This window comes from Myripristis murdjan, chromosome 16, assembly GCF_902150065.1.
Source record: "Myripristis murdjan chromosome 16, fMyrMur1.1, whole genome shotgun sequence".
Classification (NCBI taxonomy): domain Eukaryota; kingdom Metazoa; phylum Chordata; class Actinopteri; order Holocentriformes; family Holocentridae; genus Myripristis; species Myripristis murdjan.
In genome coordinates this window covers 1,916,541-1,931,184 of record NC_043995.1, presented here as the reverse complement: position 1 = coordinate 1,931,184, position 14,644 = coordinate 1,916,541, and the positions used below count along the sequence as shown (strand labels likewise).

The 14,644-nt window shown below is 40.0% G+C and overlaps 1 protein-coding gene across 1 annotated transcript in view; it reads right to left on the bottom strand.

The window, feature by feature from the left end:
- adgrb1a (adhesion G protein-coupled receptor B1a) overlaps window positions 1-14,644 on the bottom strand; it is a 140,212-nt gene that overhangs the window by 66,520 nt on the left and 59,048 nt on the right. The window contains exon 3 of the mRNA XM_030071915.1: window positions 450-608. Coding sequence (XP_029927775.1) covers window positions 450-608 — 159 coding nt within the window. The remainder of the gene's footprint in view (window positions 1-449; window positions 609-14,644) is intronic.

Sequence of the window (14,644 nt, the reverse complement as noted above, 5' to 3'; positions counted from 1 at the left end):
GCTTGATGCAGTGAAAGAACAACAATTCAGTGAAAGCGCTGCAGGTTCTTATTCAATAGCAAAGGTGATTTCTACATAATAGCGCTCCGATGTTTTTCTTTGCTCAGCAGTGTCCCTTTAGCCATTTCGGTGAGTGATGATTTAGACACACTGTGCATGCATGGTCTTGAAAACGGTTGACCATGACTTCAATATTGTTTCATCGATCAAAGTCCCCTTTCCAACATGCACTCCTTAAGTCAAAATGCTGACTTAAAAATGGTGGATGCAGAAACACATGAACAAGGTGTGAAAAAGGAGCAGAAGAGGCAGAAAGTAGCTGTAAACACACTATGCACACACACACACACGCGCGCGCGCACACTCACATACACCCACATGACATACACTCACTAATAAAGAGCTAAATGAACACACACAGACACAGTGGGGTGTGTGTTAGGCCTCACCGGTGCAGGGCTGTGGGTTGCAGGGCCGGCCCTCCTCCACTACACCCTCACACAGGTAGGACTCCTCTGGGGGTGACTGGCAGGTCCGAGTCCGAGTTTGAACCCCGCCTCCACACTCACTACTGCACTCTGCCCACTGGCTCCACACACTCCAGCCACCTGAAACCCCCCCAAACACAACAGACATGCAAATACATTGGTCGTGTTAGCCACTGTTCCCTGCAAAAAAGTCCCTTTAAAAGAAAACTCCACCCTTAAAGGGATACTTCAGGAGGCTAACAGTTAGCATTTGGAGCATCCAGCCAGTATCCAGCACTCAGTAACAATGAGAAGAAGAGAGCGCCACTACTGACCTACAGCTAGAGGGGGAAGTGAAATAATATCATACTTTTCAAAATGGGTGAACTATCCCTTTCAGCACTGACAAACGCCAATATTGGTGATGTACCTTGCATTCATTTGTCTATTTTGTTGTTTAGTCGGGTTTGATAGGAGAGCATTTTTCAACATCGGTTTTGTTGTCCGCTCCTCAGAATCAAAGAGCAAGTGCTTCTTGCATTTTGCTACAACACACAGCATAACAACATAATCATACAGGGAGAAATCCATTGTAAAATATGCAGAGATAGCAATTTCTCCACCCACAGTCGCATCAATAGACCACAGTGTGATGCAGGCATCGAAAGCAACAAGTTTATGCTTGTTTTTGTTGGAGTTGTTGAAAGGAAAGAAAAAAATCACAAAAGATGGACGGTAGAAAGAAGGTAGGTACATCAAAAAAGTAAATCACAACACCAAATAAGTTCAGGAATGCACTGAGCCATGCAGAATGATGATATTTTACAGTGCGAGAGGATCCAAGAGGGGATTTTTCATTTAAAACAGAGGCGTGATGAATGCGGTTGTCACTGTGAAATCCCTGTCCGGCCATTCTGATTTAATGTGCTCCATTAAGATGTGTGCTGATATGAGGAGGAGCGGGTAAAGAGCTGCCGAATGGCTCTCTCTGTGTCCTGCATGCTCATGAATGTTTAATGGCACAGACAGATGCCTTTCAGCCCCCACAGGCAACGACAAATATGTATTAATCTGCATGAATAGAACATGAAGCTGGCCAGCGTCCAGACACACGTTTTTAATTACTCGCAAATCAATTTCCTCGGGGTGAGGGCTGGGGGTGAGGGAGGGCAGTGTGGAGAGCACTTGATTCAGTCAAAAGAGTTGGTGATGCAGGAAAACACACACACACACACACACACACATACACACACACACCCACACAAACACAAAATTCCTAAAGCAGATTCTGTACAGGAGTAATCTCAGTATGTCAGCGTGATGAGTCAAGCTTTATGGATTGAAAGAGACAGATTTCAATGAGAAAGTCAAAATTTGTAAACGATTTCCTTTCCCTTTTGAAATGAAATTAGCAGGCACCAGCGATCACAGTCAATATCTGTTTGTTGTCAGCAAACTGACCGAGTGTGACCAAATTGTTTACTCATGGCTGCGAAATTGGATTTGCTTATGTTTCTGTGACCGCACTCATCAGCACACAACTAGTCCTATGAAGAAACACTGACCACAATATTCAGTAAAAAAAAAAAAAAAAACAACTCATTCACCAATGGCACAGTAATTCCACTTAACACTAGGATGCCAAGCATTATAAATAAATGGATGTTCTGAATTTTAAAATTTCCATATTTGCTTTTCAAAATGTTGCCCCATGACTCTTCCCATGACTCACTTGCACTAAACAAGTGAGTCATGGGAAAAGTAGCTGGCTGCTAACATTCTGAGACAATAACATTTGGCTTCCTCTGTTACGTACAATTATAATGAAATGTTAGAAGAAAATGGCCAGTAAATGACCCAAATTTTTGTAACAAAAATAAAGAAAAAATCAAATAATAAAAATCAGAAAATTAGCAACGACAAAAAATAACAATACAACAATGACAAGAAAATGATAATTATTATTGTATTTAAAATTAAATTACTAGAAAATGAATACAAAACTCCTTCTTGGTTTCAAAGACTTAATCCGCAACACACGTTTTTATACACAAAACTAGTGATTTTACTCTTGCAAGGTACATGAAGTGTGCTTGTCCTTGATATGAGAACCAAAAAATTCAATTTCATACACCATGTATGAATCAGTGTTAGGTTTTCTAAATTGCATAAGCAGTTGGTAGTATTAATTAATATTAAACAGCTCTGTTACTGTTCATAAGCCTACTCTGGGACCCTCACACTGTATAGGCCTTTCTTATGTCACAGCATCGTAGGCCAGTCCTCACAATGTCAACGAAATCCAGCCTTTTCCTGCACTGCCATTGTTTTAGGAAACAAAAAAGTGAGGATGATACAGCAGAATAACCTTCAGCTATCTCCTGAATCATTCTGGATTTATTGTGAACAAATATGCTTTATGAATACAGAGGGAGATTAACTGCAGTTTGGAGCAAAGGACAGACGCTCCTTCTGTCAAATGAATGCTTTGGCAAGGCAAGAGAAAAAGAGGGGGGTGGGTCCATTTAAAGATAAGATTCATTCTCCTGAAGAAAAAGAGAGAGAGAGAGAGAGAGTGAGAGAGCGAGAAAAAGCAGAAAGAAATGACATGGCTGTGAACTTTTTTTTCCTGCCCAATAATCAGACTTGGGGGGAGAAAAATGGGGAGGAGAATAATGCAGTGTTTTCTTTCTCTTTCCGCAAGGACGTTTCATTATATTCTCAATAATTCAGAAGGCTTCCTTTGTCAGTGCCGCCCCTGGTAGCGGAGAGCATCGCAGAGTCCAAGTCACCTCTTCAATAATCCTTCAACTCATCCTTCCTCCTTCCTAAAATCCCCTATTTCCTTTGACCTTCACCTATTTTTAAATCGTATTCATGCTATCCCTTTTATGCGTGCAAATATGTTTGTGCAATTGGATAGTGTGTGTGTGTGTGTGTGTGTGTGTGTGTGTGTGTGTGTGTGTGTGTGTGTGTGCATTTGTATCAAGCATCATGGGCACATTTCTGTCTATTTTTTCCCCATCGAGAACTTCCTGAAAGTCACCTTCCTCTCCTATTTGGAGGGATGACTGGATGGGCATCTACTATTACAGATCTAGTTTCTGCCTCCACTTTGAGATCATCAATAGCAGCCATCCCACCCCCCAACCCCTAACCCCTCCACCCAACCCCCCACCCCCACCAAATCCACTTCACGATCAATACATTTGCTGTAACCCTATCTTGAAGAGCTTTAGCTGTGCGTGTGCCTGTGTGTGTGTGTGTGTGTGTGTGTGTGTGTGTGTGTGTGTGTGTGTGTGTGTGTGTGTGTGTGCGCGCACCAACATTAGGGTTGGTAGTTGAGGTTGGGAGGAGGGTGTGTGTGTGTGTGTCAAGGGACGGGTGAAATATGATGTAGAAGTTGACAACTGTAGCAGGAAACTGGAAGGAGGGGTGGGTGGAGGGGTGGATGTATGGAAGACATAAGGAAGAAAGAGACAAGAGAGAAGCGGGGGACAGTAATGAAAACATGAAATGGAAGGAAGAAACGGGAGATTGGCTCATGCGAGTTGAATGGCTGAATGAAGGATAAGGCTAGTGCTGACACCCAGAGGACAGAAGCAGTCAACTGCATGCTGGAGATAACAGGCAGTGAAAGGAAAGGGGAGAGAGAACGAGAGAGAGAGAGAGAGAGAGAGAGCAAGGGGAGGGGGATAGAGGGAAATGAAGGGAGACAGGAACAAAAAGAAGGGGAAAAATATTAGGGCAGATAAGGAAGGACTGTGGGATGAAAATATGGCAGACTTCTAGCAAAGTGAAAAGAATATGTTAGACCTCCGTGTCAATGAATATGTTCACTTGCAAGGTGTCCCCCAAAAAAGAAAGACTTATTATCTTATCTTCTATTATTAGTTTTATTTCCAGTAGTGGACGATAATGGTTCCTAAGTCATTTCTTGGGGAAATGAATTGTTGGCAATTGATGCTGTGTATGCATATTCATGGTCCTCTATGGCCGTTTGAACAGACGCATGCACAGCATTATCACACGTGAAAAGCATAACTTACTCGTCTGAGGACTGCTCTCGTTCTCTCATAGATTTCCCCTTTTACTGTGTTGTTATACTGTGTTATTTGAAACCTGGGGAAAAGCCCATGATTTCTTTCAAAAAGCAATAAGCAAATCAGCAAAAAACTACTGGAGCATTTGTGATACAAATAAATAAATAGATAGATAAATAAATAATAAAGACAATTAATATACCCCCCCTGCCCTCCACATTTTTTATTTTTTATTAAAAGAAAACTATATACTTTATACTATAAACTATATAACTATATACTATCATTATTATTGTTATTATTGTTGCTGTTGTTGCTGTTGTTGTTGTTATTAAATATATTAAAATGATCTGCTTAATTAAAATTATCTGCATTTAAATGTTTGAAAGGAGTGTCGTCACTTGATTTCTTTCAAAAACATTGGAAAAAAATAACAAGCAAATTAGTAAAAAAAAAAATAGTCAGAAACAAGAAAATAACTCATAAAATTAACATAAATTTTGTTAAGCATTAAGCTCTCTCGTGTCTTTCTTTCCGTCTCTCCTCCTGGTCTAATCCACTGCTGGCAGTCTGTATTCTGCTCCAGGTAAATATTTGAACAGGGTCCCCTCGCACAATGGCATCCTATCGATCAGTCTCTCCCTCCCAGAGGAAGCTTAACCCAAAGGGTGCACCCAGCACCCGTCAACTCCCCTGCCAGCTGACATTAGCCCACCGGTTACCAACATATGACCATGTGACCACACTCTCAAATGTGGGGTGTCCTGGGTTTTAATTTTGACTTCAATTTATGTTCACTAAACTGAGGATTTGAATTCCTGGGTGGATTAGCGTGGACGCAAATGAAACTGCTCATAACAGATATTAAATATGTTTAATTGTGCCAATTTTCAAGCTAGATTTTTTTAAAATTCTTGTCAAAGTAGAAAACCTCTGCTGCTGCATTAAAGCCATCACAGAACACTAAAACTCTCCTCTTAAAGCCATACAATGGGGTTTCAGGCAGGTTAAGAGCTCAGGGGAGGCTGGCTTCAGAAAGGAAGCTCAGCCATGTCAGAGGTGGAACACACTGACCCTATATCTGACCGATCTGACAGATCAGCACACACACACACACACACACAGTCTAGCCCCTTTTCAAAATTTAACAAAAAGGCAATATACACCGCTCCCTGCCACAAGAAACTGAATCCTAACCCATGTTGACTCTCATAGACTCCCACTTGAAGTGATCTTGCTCCGTGGACCCCCATATGATAAGATATTTTGGTTTCTGTACAGTATTAAATTGTCAAATAGGTTCAAAAGTGTACTGTTAAAATGATCACTAACACATTTTCTTGTAATGAAACAATTTTTGGCGATTCAGATTACAGTGAAGTAACCGTTTGAGAATTGCTTGCTCCTCATCTTGCTGAGGACCCTGTGAGCTCTTCAAGGACGCCTCGGGGTCCCAGGGCCCTACTTTGAAAGGCACTGTTCTAATCTACTTCCAAACCAATCTGGCAATTAATCTCATGCGCACTCCAGCTGGTCCTTGAATCCACCTGACACTGTCCTGCCTCTTTAACCTATCAGCTGATGTCACCACAAACCATTACACCCCTCTCTAAAAAACCTCTCTGCCCAAACCCATTGTCTATAAATACATATCATGTGGGCTGCTCTTCGGTTTCAGGTGCAGGTCAGCCAGCCAGACATTTCAATTCCAAAGATGGATGCCCCACTTCAGAGGGAGCGATAAGAAAAGGCTCAAAAGGTCTTTCACCACGGGGATCACATGGCTTTCCCACTTTTTCTCCAGCCTGACAGACAGAAAGCTTATAGAAGTAAGGATTTTCTGTTTTTTCTTCTTCCCGACACACATCCATCTTCGTCAGAAGCGACTGCTGATAAGGTCTTGAAGGTCTCTGTGTGCTCAGATGCCGGGGCCCATGCAGCCACCACTGTTAATTTTTTACAGCAGATTTTGATTTAGATTTAGTCTTAGTTGACTAAAATCCATTTGTAGTCATACGAATGCTGTTGTTTTTAGTCTAGTTTTTGTTGACAAAAACTAGACTAAAGGTAGTTTTAGTCAGTGAAAATAAAAATTGAAATCTAATTCTGCCGAATTATTTGCTCTTTGTTTTTCTTTATTGCTTTTGTGTGATATACCTAAGACGTTACAGTAAACCAGTCAAATTCCAGAATGCAGACCCACACTTATAATAAAACTGATTCTGATTCTGAATTGTTTTTCTCTGTAAACCCTCAAGAAATTATTTGCCAGTGACCTTTATATATATACTGACACTTTTTCCAGGACGAAAACAAGATGAGAACTAAACAAAAATGAACCTTTGTTGATAAAAACTGTGACAAAATACCATGAACTTTTCATCGACAAATAAAAAAAACAGATAAAAATGCCAGAAATAGACAAATGAAAGCTCCTGGCAAGGGACAAATATATGGCAAACTTTACTTTTGATATCACAGTATAAAAACAAAAGCTATATACAAAATACAAGAATCCATAATGACAAATGTAGATCAGTGTTAATTTTGGCAGCAAATTTTTATTTTATAGTTTTAATCACATTTTGGTCACCTGATTGTTAGTTTTAGTCTAGTTTTTGTTGTCAAAAACTTCAATTGATGAAAATAAAGTTTCAATCCAATTCTACAGAATAGTGTTTTTTGTTGTTGTTTTTATATTTTTTCCTGTAAATTCCTCATTAAACTATTTGTTGGTGACTTTTACATTCTACATTGCTCATTATAACTTCTTGTATTTTGTATCTTTTGTTTTTATGCCGTAATATCAAAAGTAAAGTTTGCCTATATATCTGTTCCCTTCTAAACTGAGGTCAGGAGTTGTGTTTTAATTCATCTATTCATTTCCATCTGTTTTTTTTTTTTTTTTTTTTTTTTTTAATTTGTTGAGAAAAATGTTGCTGCATTTCAGCATAGGTGAAAGTGACAAATACTCATAGTTTTAGTCACCAAAATTAATACTGGCATCTGCACAAATCCACCGCACAAGTGCAACACATGCTTGCTTGCTTGTCAAACAAGTCAGTACGATTATCTTGGAAATCTCTGCCAGGGTGCGATTTAAGACTGAATGTTTTAGTTTCTTGTTTGTGCCTCTGCTGGTTGCAGTACAAAAAAGACACAGCGAGGGCTAAGTGCGGAGTACTTTGACTTCAGCTATAGGGGGGTGTTTACAGGTTGTTTTTCCAACCAGTGCTCCTGATGTGCTGGGCATTAAGCTAAAGTGTTCTGATGGGAACTGCCAGGGCCTCCTTGTCTATTTCCTCCACGGACTTGAGTGGATTCCCCACCCCCTCAGCCTTCCCTCACGCAGCTTAAAACCACCCCCGCTGTCCTCTGGTCTCTCATCAACCCTCCCTGGCTTCCTCGTTCATTGCTCAGCTGCTTAGCTTACAGATGAATGTGTCATTGTTTTGTTTTGGTTTTTTTTTCTTTTTTCTCTATCTTCAAGTTACGTTGGGAGGACATCTGACTGCCTCATTTACATCCTGTACAAGGAAGCACAAAATTTAGTCCGAAGCGCCCGGGGATCATTAACCTGTAAGCCTTAAATGCATGCACACACATCTCTGGCCATAGAGAGTAATGTGGTTTACTCTTCCCACGCTTTATAACACTCTCATACATCAGAAGCCCTTGTCTCCCCACACAGTGTGGGCTGGTGACTGCATTGTGACTCAGAGAGGGAGAGCGAGAGATGGATGAGGGTGTGTGTGTGTGTGTGTGTGTGTGTGGGGTTGCCAGGGCCTACCTGGGGTTTTATGGTGGTGGGCTATAGAGGGAGTTCATTATGGATGGATGTATATAGATCTATGTAAATGCAGGTTCTCAGTCTTTACCTCCACCCCGACGGACAGATATTTCTTGAGCAATTTAACACAGTTCCCTGTGGCCTTACGAAGTTTACAGCTGAAAAACGAAAAACAAAAACAAAACTAAATTCAGCATTCGTAGTGTGTGGGACAGTTTGAGTATCTCCGCTGTAAAAAACAGGCTGTTTTCTGTGGGCACTGCTCTGACTGCCCACTTCTTTGGAGGGCTTGGTTATTAGATATTCACCCTGACAGCCCTGAGAAACAATACTAAATAAGGCTGGTGTTACACATGAAACGTTTTCATGTAGGAGAGTGTCCATGGAGTTGCAACAAACTCCCTGCAGTTAACCAACAAGTTGTTTGCTAAATGTTGAAACAGTGTTGACTTGCATGTGACTTCTCAGTTAAATGCAGGGGGTGATGCACATCAAACTGTTGCGTACAACCAAATTGCATGTAGAAGTGTCGTGTAAGACCAAGGACTCAACCCAAATGGCTTGTTACATGACATTTTCAAACAAGAAAGCATCTCTGCCAACACTATGCACTATGCAGCAACCTTAGGAACCAATCCACAAAGTTCAGCAGTGTTGCATGAAACCATTCAAAAGCTCTGTGTGTTTTTATGTTAAGCCACACCACGCCCCACTTTGGGCAGTCAGTGTACAAAGTGAACCAGTTCTTCCTTGCCCCATGATCAACAAGTTTCATGCAAACCCAAACACGTCTTTTCAAAATACCCTGTTAATAAACAAACAGTCAAATGGTATGGGGTGAAAACATCACCCATGTCCAGCTAAAATCCAGTTTTAGTCATTTGAAGTTTGTTGTTTTTAGTCTAAATTTTGTTAACAAAAACTTATGTAGTTTTAGCTGATGAAAATAAAAGTTTTAATGTAATTTAATTTTCAAATGTGGATTTGCACATAGCTGTACATAGAATTTAAATGATGCTGTAAAGACACGCACGCACGCACAGACACCTATATATCAAATCATTTTTAACAACAAACAAACAGAGGTGTTCTTTGAGTCATTATGGGACCACTACCCTAACTAAAGAAACCTTGAAGAATATTTCTCTATAAAGGATGAAGACGTGTGTTGGACAGTATGCATGTAATATGTAATACGCTGCAGTGTTTCTGTCAGTCTGAGCACAGCAGACTGGATGTGCCCCTTGTTGGCTAATACTGAGAAGCATTTCATGCAAAATAACAGTTCAGCTTGGCCCACTGTACTCAAGGCTCTAGGGCCATAAAGTGGGGACCTGCCAAATTTTGGACTGAATGAAGCACAGTGGCCACTGTTGCCTCCTGGGCCAAAGCTTGGTCCTTGGCTCAAGACCCCAAAACCATGAATAGGAATGAGGAGGTATAGAAAATTAGAGAATAAATGAATGAACAAAATACTAATGGATAAAAAAATGTCTCAAAAGGCTTCATTAAAATAACTTCATTTGTTAAAACATGACAGTTTACCTCGTTAGATAGGTCAGATATACCTGTAAATAGACCTATATAGTGTATGCCTGTGATTCTGAAATAACCATGTAATTTGGTTTCCAGGACTTACATAAAATAAAATAAATAAAGAAATGGATGGATGAATGAATGAATGAATGAATAAATAAATAAATAAATAAAAAGTCCATGTGAAAACTTGTGATTTAATATAAGGGCTGCAGATCCAGACAAATGCAAACTTGTACATATAGGTACGTATCAGGTAACTACATTAGAAGTAGGATCTTTGGCAGTGATGTAAACAGATGGAGGGCAAATTATAGTCTCAAACAACCTTAAATATAATACATATATGACATGTTTTTCATGTTTTTTTTCTCCAGTGACAGACCCTATATCATCATTTCACTGTAATTTAGCAAAAAGATCTGCAGTAGGCAATTTGTTTTTTGTTTTTTTTTCAACAACCAAATGGAGAAATTAATTTGTTAAAATCCCCCTCCAGTTATTTCCTAAGCCCCTAAAAAGCCTGTAAAAATAATCTCTTCATCAAAACTACATATTGAGACGTTTTTTTCCCCATGAAAAAACATCCCTCAGTGCCTTAAATGTAACTCTAAACCTTGCCCTCATTAAACATGCTCAAATCTATATGAAAATAATCCTCGCCCAGCCGCCTGCCTCCTGGCACACCAGCTTGTAACCAGAACTCTGTTCACACAACCAGGAAGTCCTGTTCTGCAACATCATGAACATTATTCAGAATGTGTAAAAATCTATTTATTTTTATCGAATCTCTTAGTTAAACCAATATTATTTATGTGAAGCAGCCATTTAGTGTTGGTCTTGTTGATCTTTTGAAAATAAAATGCTCATGTGGCAGAGCTCTGTTCACATGTCATGGTGGTGGTGGTGTTTTCTGAAAGTCAAGCAGCAGTCCAGCACCAGCGCTGTGCCCGGCAGAGCTGTTGCTCATGATATGCAAAGCAGTGCCCCTCTAGTGACAAATTTTGCACAGATTCAAGTAAGCACAGTCAAGCTCGCACATTTTAGGGGACAGAAACATATGAAAAACACATTTTTGAGTGGAAGAGGGCTTTAAAGCAAGAAAGACAACAGATTCTCTGACAGCCTTGCAGCAACATTATGAGTGAGCAGTGACGACTGCCAGTATATTAACATTTTTGTTATTACACCAAACCTAGCCTTCCATTGACAATGTCAGTGAAACCTAAACTTAAATAATATAATTAAATAATCAGAAGTAATCATCCTTTCACCTTTTTCTCAGTTTTTTCAATGAGTTTATAATGAGCTACCAGGAGCTGCCCTTCTTTTCTTCTTTTCAGGCTTTCTTGTAGAATGATTTATTTACTCCATTATTTCCCATCAAAGCGTCCCAAAAATTATAAGGGTACAACATTTTATGGTCTTTATTTTATATGCTAGATGGAGTTTTTATCTTTTCATTCTTTTCATGTTCGCAAAACATAATATTGCTCAGTCTAATCTCGAACAAAAATTACAATTAATTTTTGAGGGCATGTCTCAAACAGCCTATTATTGCCACTGAGATGCCCAGGGCTATATTGGGAGTAAATCTGTTCTGTTTCAGCTCCACTTGCAGAATGTAAATCATATTTATCTTTCCTTTTCAGATTTTGGTCTTGCCTGTTCGTCTTCCTGTCGAGTATAGTGGAGAGATCATTGACTGAATATTATTTGTCTCTGGTGTTAGAAATGTCATGTTCTGCCTCTTCCTGCACGTACAGGATATACATTTTGCTCTGATGATTTCGTATTTTGGTTGCTGAAGGTTAAGTACCGTCTTTGGAAGGGTCTTTATGGTCGCTGACATCAGCCAGCATCAATCGTCTGTGTTCAGCTGTGCTCAGTGATGTGGCAGTAAAAAGAATGCTGAACTATGACCTGAAGTCAATGATCATTGCAAGGCAAACAACCACTTAAATAAATCAAAAAACGTCTCTTTTCAGGAAGCATTCATTCATGTTTTTTGTTCCTGTAAAAAAATAAAAACCCTATTCTCATGGAATTTACAGCAGCTGGATTAAACCACCACTTACGTACACAGTGAATTTAGGTCATAGTGATTTATCTCAACCTATGCAGGTGGCAAGTTTGAATCTAGGTTGGGTTACCCCCCACTGCCTGCATCCCTGATTCTTCGCTTTCGTATCATATTAAATGGACTGATCATGTTTATTTTATTTTATTTTATTTCATAATGGTTAGGGTTTGGGTTACTGTTTGACTATTGACATAATTTTGTAAATTACCTAGATATAGCCAACAAGACAGAGTTTTATCTGTATTCCCTGATCAGATGTCATTCATGACTCCCCAAAAATTAAACCTTTTGAAACCTGAACACATCTACCATCACTGATCTGATGCTTACATATATAATTGAAAAATGTATATATAAATAACTAAGCAGATCAAGCACAGCACCTAGGACCTTACCTTCCTTGGGGCCCCTGTAACCAATCAGAGTTTTTTTTTTTTTTTTTTTTTTTTTTAAAGGTTAAAGTAACAGAAATGCACTTGATTTCTTTCAAAAACATAGGGGAAAAGGGTGTGTGTGTGTGTGTGTGTGTGTGTGTGTGTACAGTATATAAAAATGCAAAAAAAAAAAAAAAGCAAAAAAAAAAGCAAAAAAAAAACACTATAAACTTTATTACCATACAATTATATAGTTATTACAATTATATATTTCAGAGAATATTTAAATAAAATCATAGACTAATTCCACCAAAAAATGAACAGTAAGAGGAAACAAAGTGAATTCTGTTCAAAATAAACTGCCCAACTGCTCCTGGATTTCAAAAGGTTAAAAAAAAAAAAAAAAAAAAACGGTTTTGTACATATTGATGCAAAGACACATTAAATAGCTCAAAACAGTATGGTACAAAGTCTTATAATCCTATCTAAGACAGGTTGTTCATCTTTTGGACCTACATTGATCTAGTCATGGTAAAACACATGGGCTCCCAGATGTTTTTTTGCAAGGCCCCCAGATGTCTGGAGATGGCACTGGAAGGTGAGACTAACAATACAGTTCCTATCTAAAGGAGGAAAAATTGCACATTTTAGGGTTTAACACAAATCCATGAGTAAGTGGTATGTGGTCTAAATATGTGACTTTGTGTTTGTGTGTGTGCAAATATGTGTGTATTGTTAGTCTTTTTTAGAGTAGCGTATGGGACATGTCTGCACTAATGAGTCCTTTCCCTGGGCCTGGCAGGCCCTGGCCAAGAGCCGCTCAGCTCATTGCACGAGTCTATGTGTGCGTGTGCGTGTGTGTGTGTGTGTGTGTGCGTGTGTGTGCATGCGCGCGCGCGTGCGTGTCCTATGTGTTGTGTCAGTGTGTGTTCTGACAGTGTGTCACCTCTGGGTGTCATTCCAGGTGATATCACCAAGGAGAGCAGCCTTTACAGCCGTCCTGCAGAGCCACCGCCTGCTCTTAACAAGGACACAGAATCACACAGCTACAAAAGCAACACACACACACACACACACACACACACACACACACACACACTTGCACAATGAATTTTTCCACTCGGCTTTGGCACACGACGGCAGTAAACTTGTACATTGCAGGCTGAATCAGAGGTAATTCATCTTCATTGTCCAAGTCATCAAATCTGAAGAATGGCAAAGAGAGTCTGACTAGCATTAAATGCCCTGCTACCACTCACAGCCAAGGAGACTGGCAATGGAGAGCATAAACACACACTCTACTTCTCTTTGCTCTCTCTCGCCTTTTCACACACACACACACACACACACACACACACACACACACACACACACACACACAATTTCACCCTTCAGAGACACAACGCAGTCCCTCAGTAACAGAGCACTTTGCTGAGGAAAAAGACTGAACAAAAAGATTTTCCCGACTCCTTAGAAGAAGTACAAGACTCGACCAAATTCCTCCTAAAAGAGGGGAAAAAAAAGAAAAAAAAGAGTGTGATGAAGTGTAAAATAGACGAGAGAGAAAATGGGTGACAGTGAGCGAGCGAGAGTCGCCGCAAATGGTGACAAGCTGCCTGTCAGAAAACAGAGGAATCCCTATCGCGCCGCGGCATCATCCCCCAACCATTCTCCTGCAGTCACACATGAGTGATGAGGGAGGTGGACACTCATAAAAAAGTTCAACTTGTCTTTTCTCTAATCCTCACGCTCTTCTTTACGGTGGGAAATTAATGGCCTCTTGCGTCCGACACATTTTTACACACACACACACATAACGTTTGTGTGCTCGCCTTGCCAACCTGGAGCGGTACTTTTATCATCACCCAGTAAGTAGCAGCAGTAAAATTGCTTAATTAAAACATGAATGTTTAATAAACCCTCAAGCTGCTTAAAGAGGGACCTGAGATAGGCTGTCCATCGGCAGGCAGCCTGGAGAAAAGGAGAGAGACAATTCCTCAACAGGCTTTGCAGTGACTTAGTTAAAGAGTCTCCTCTGACACAGAACAGGCCGAGCGGGTAGGAACCAGAAACTTTATAGCAGCAAGGTCACTGACTTGAACCTTGCTGGAATGCTAAGTTTCTGTCTCAGACCCTCATGAGCTAATCCTGTATGTTTAACTATGGACCCTTTCACACCCAGAGTCTGTTTGCTGTGCTTCCAATCCGTGGAAATGTTAGTAATTTTGTTGCATTGTTCATTTGGTTTGGTTTGATTTCACATGGCAAGAAATTCAAACAAACCAAAATGTATTAACAAAAGCCATGTGGGAGCTGTCAACCTGCTCATTGGTCAGATCCTGACCAATGAG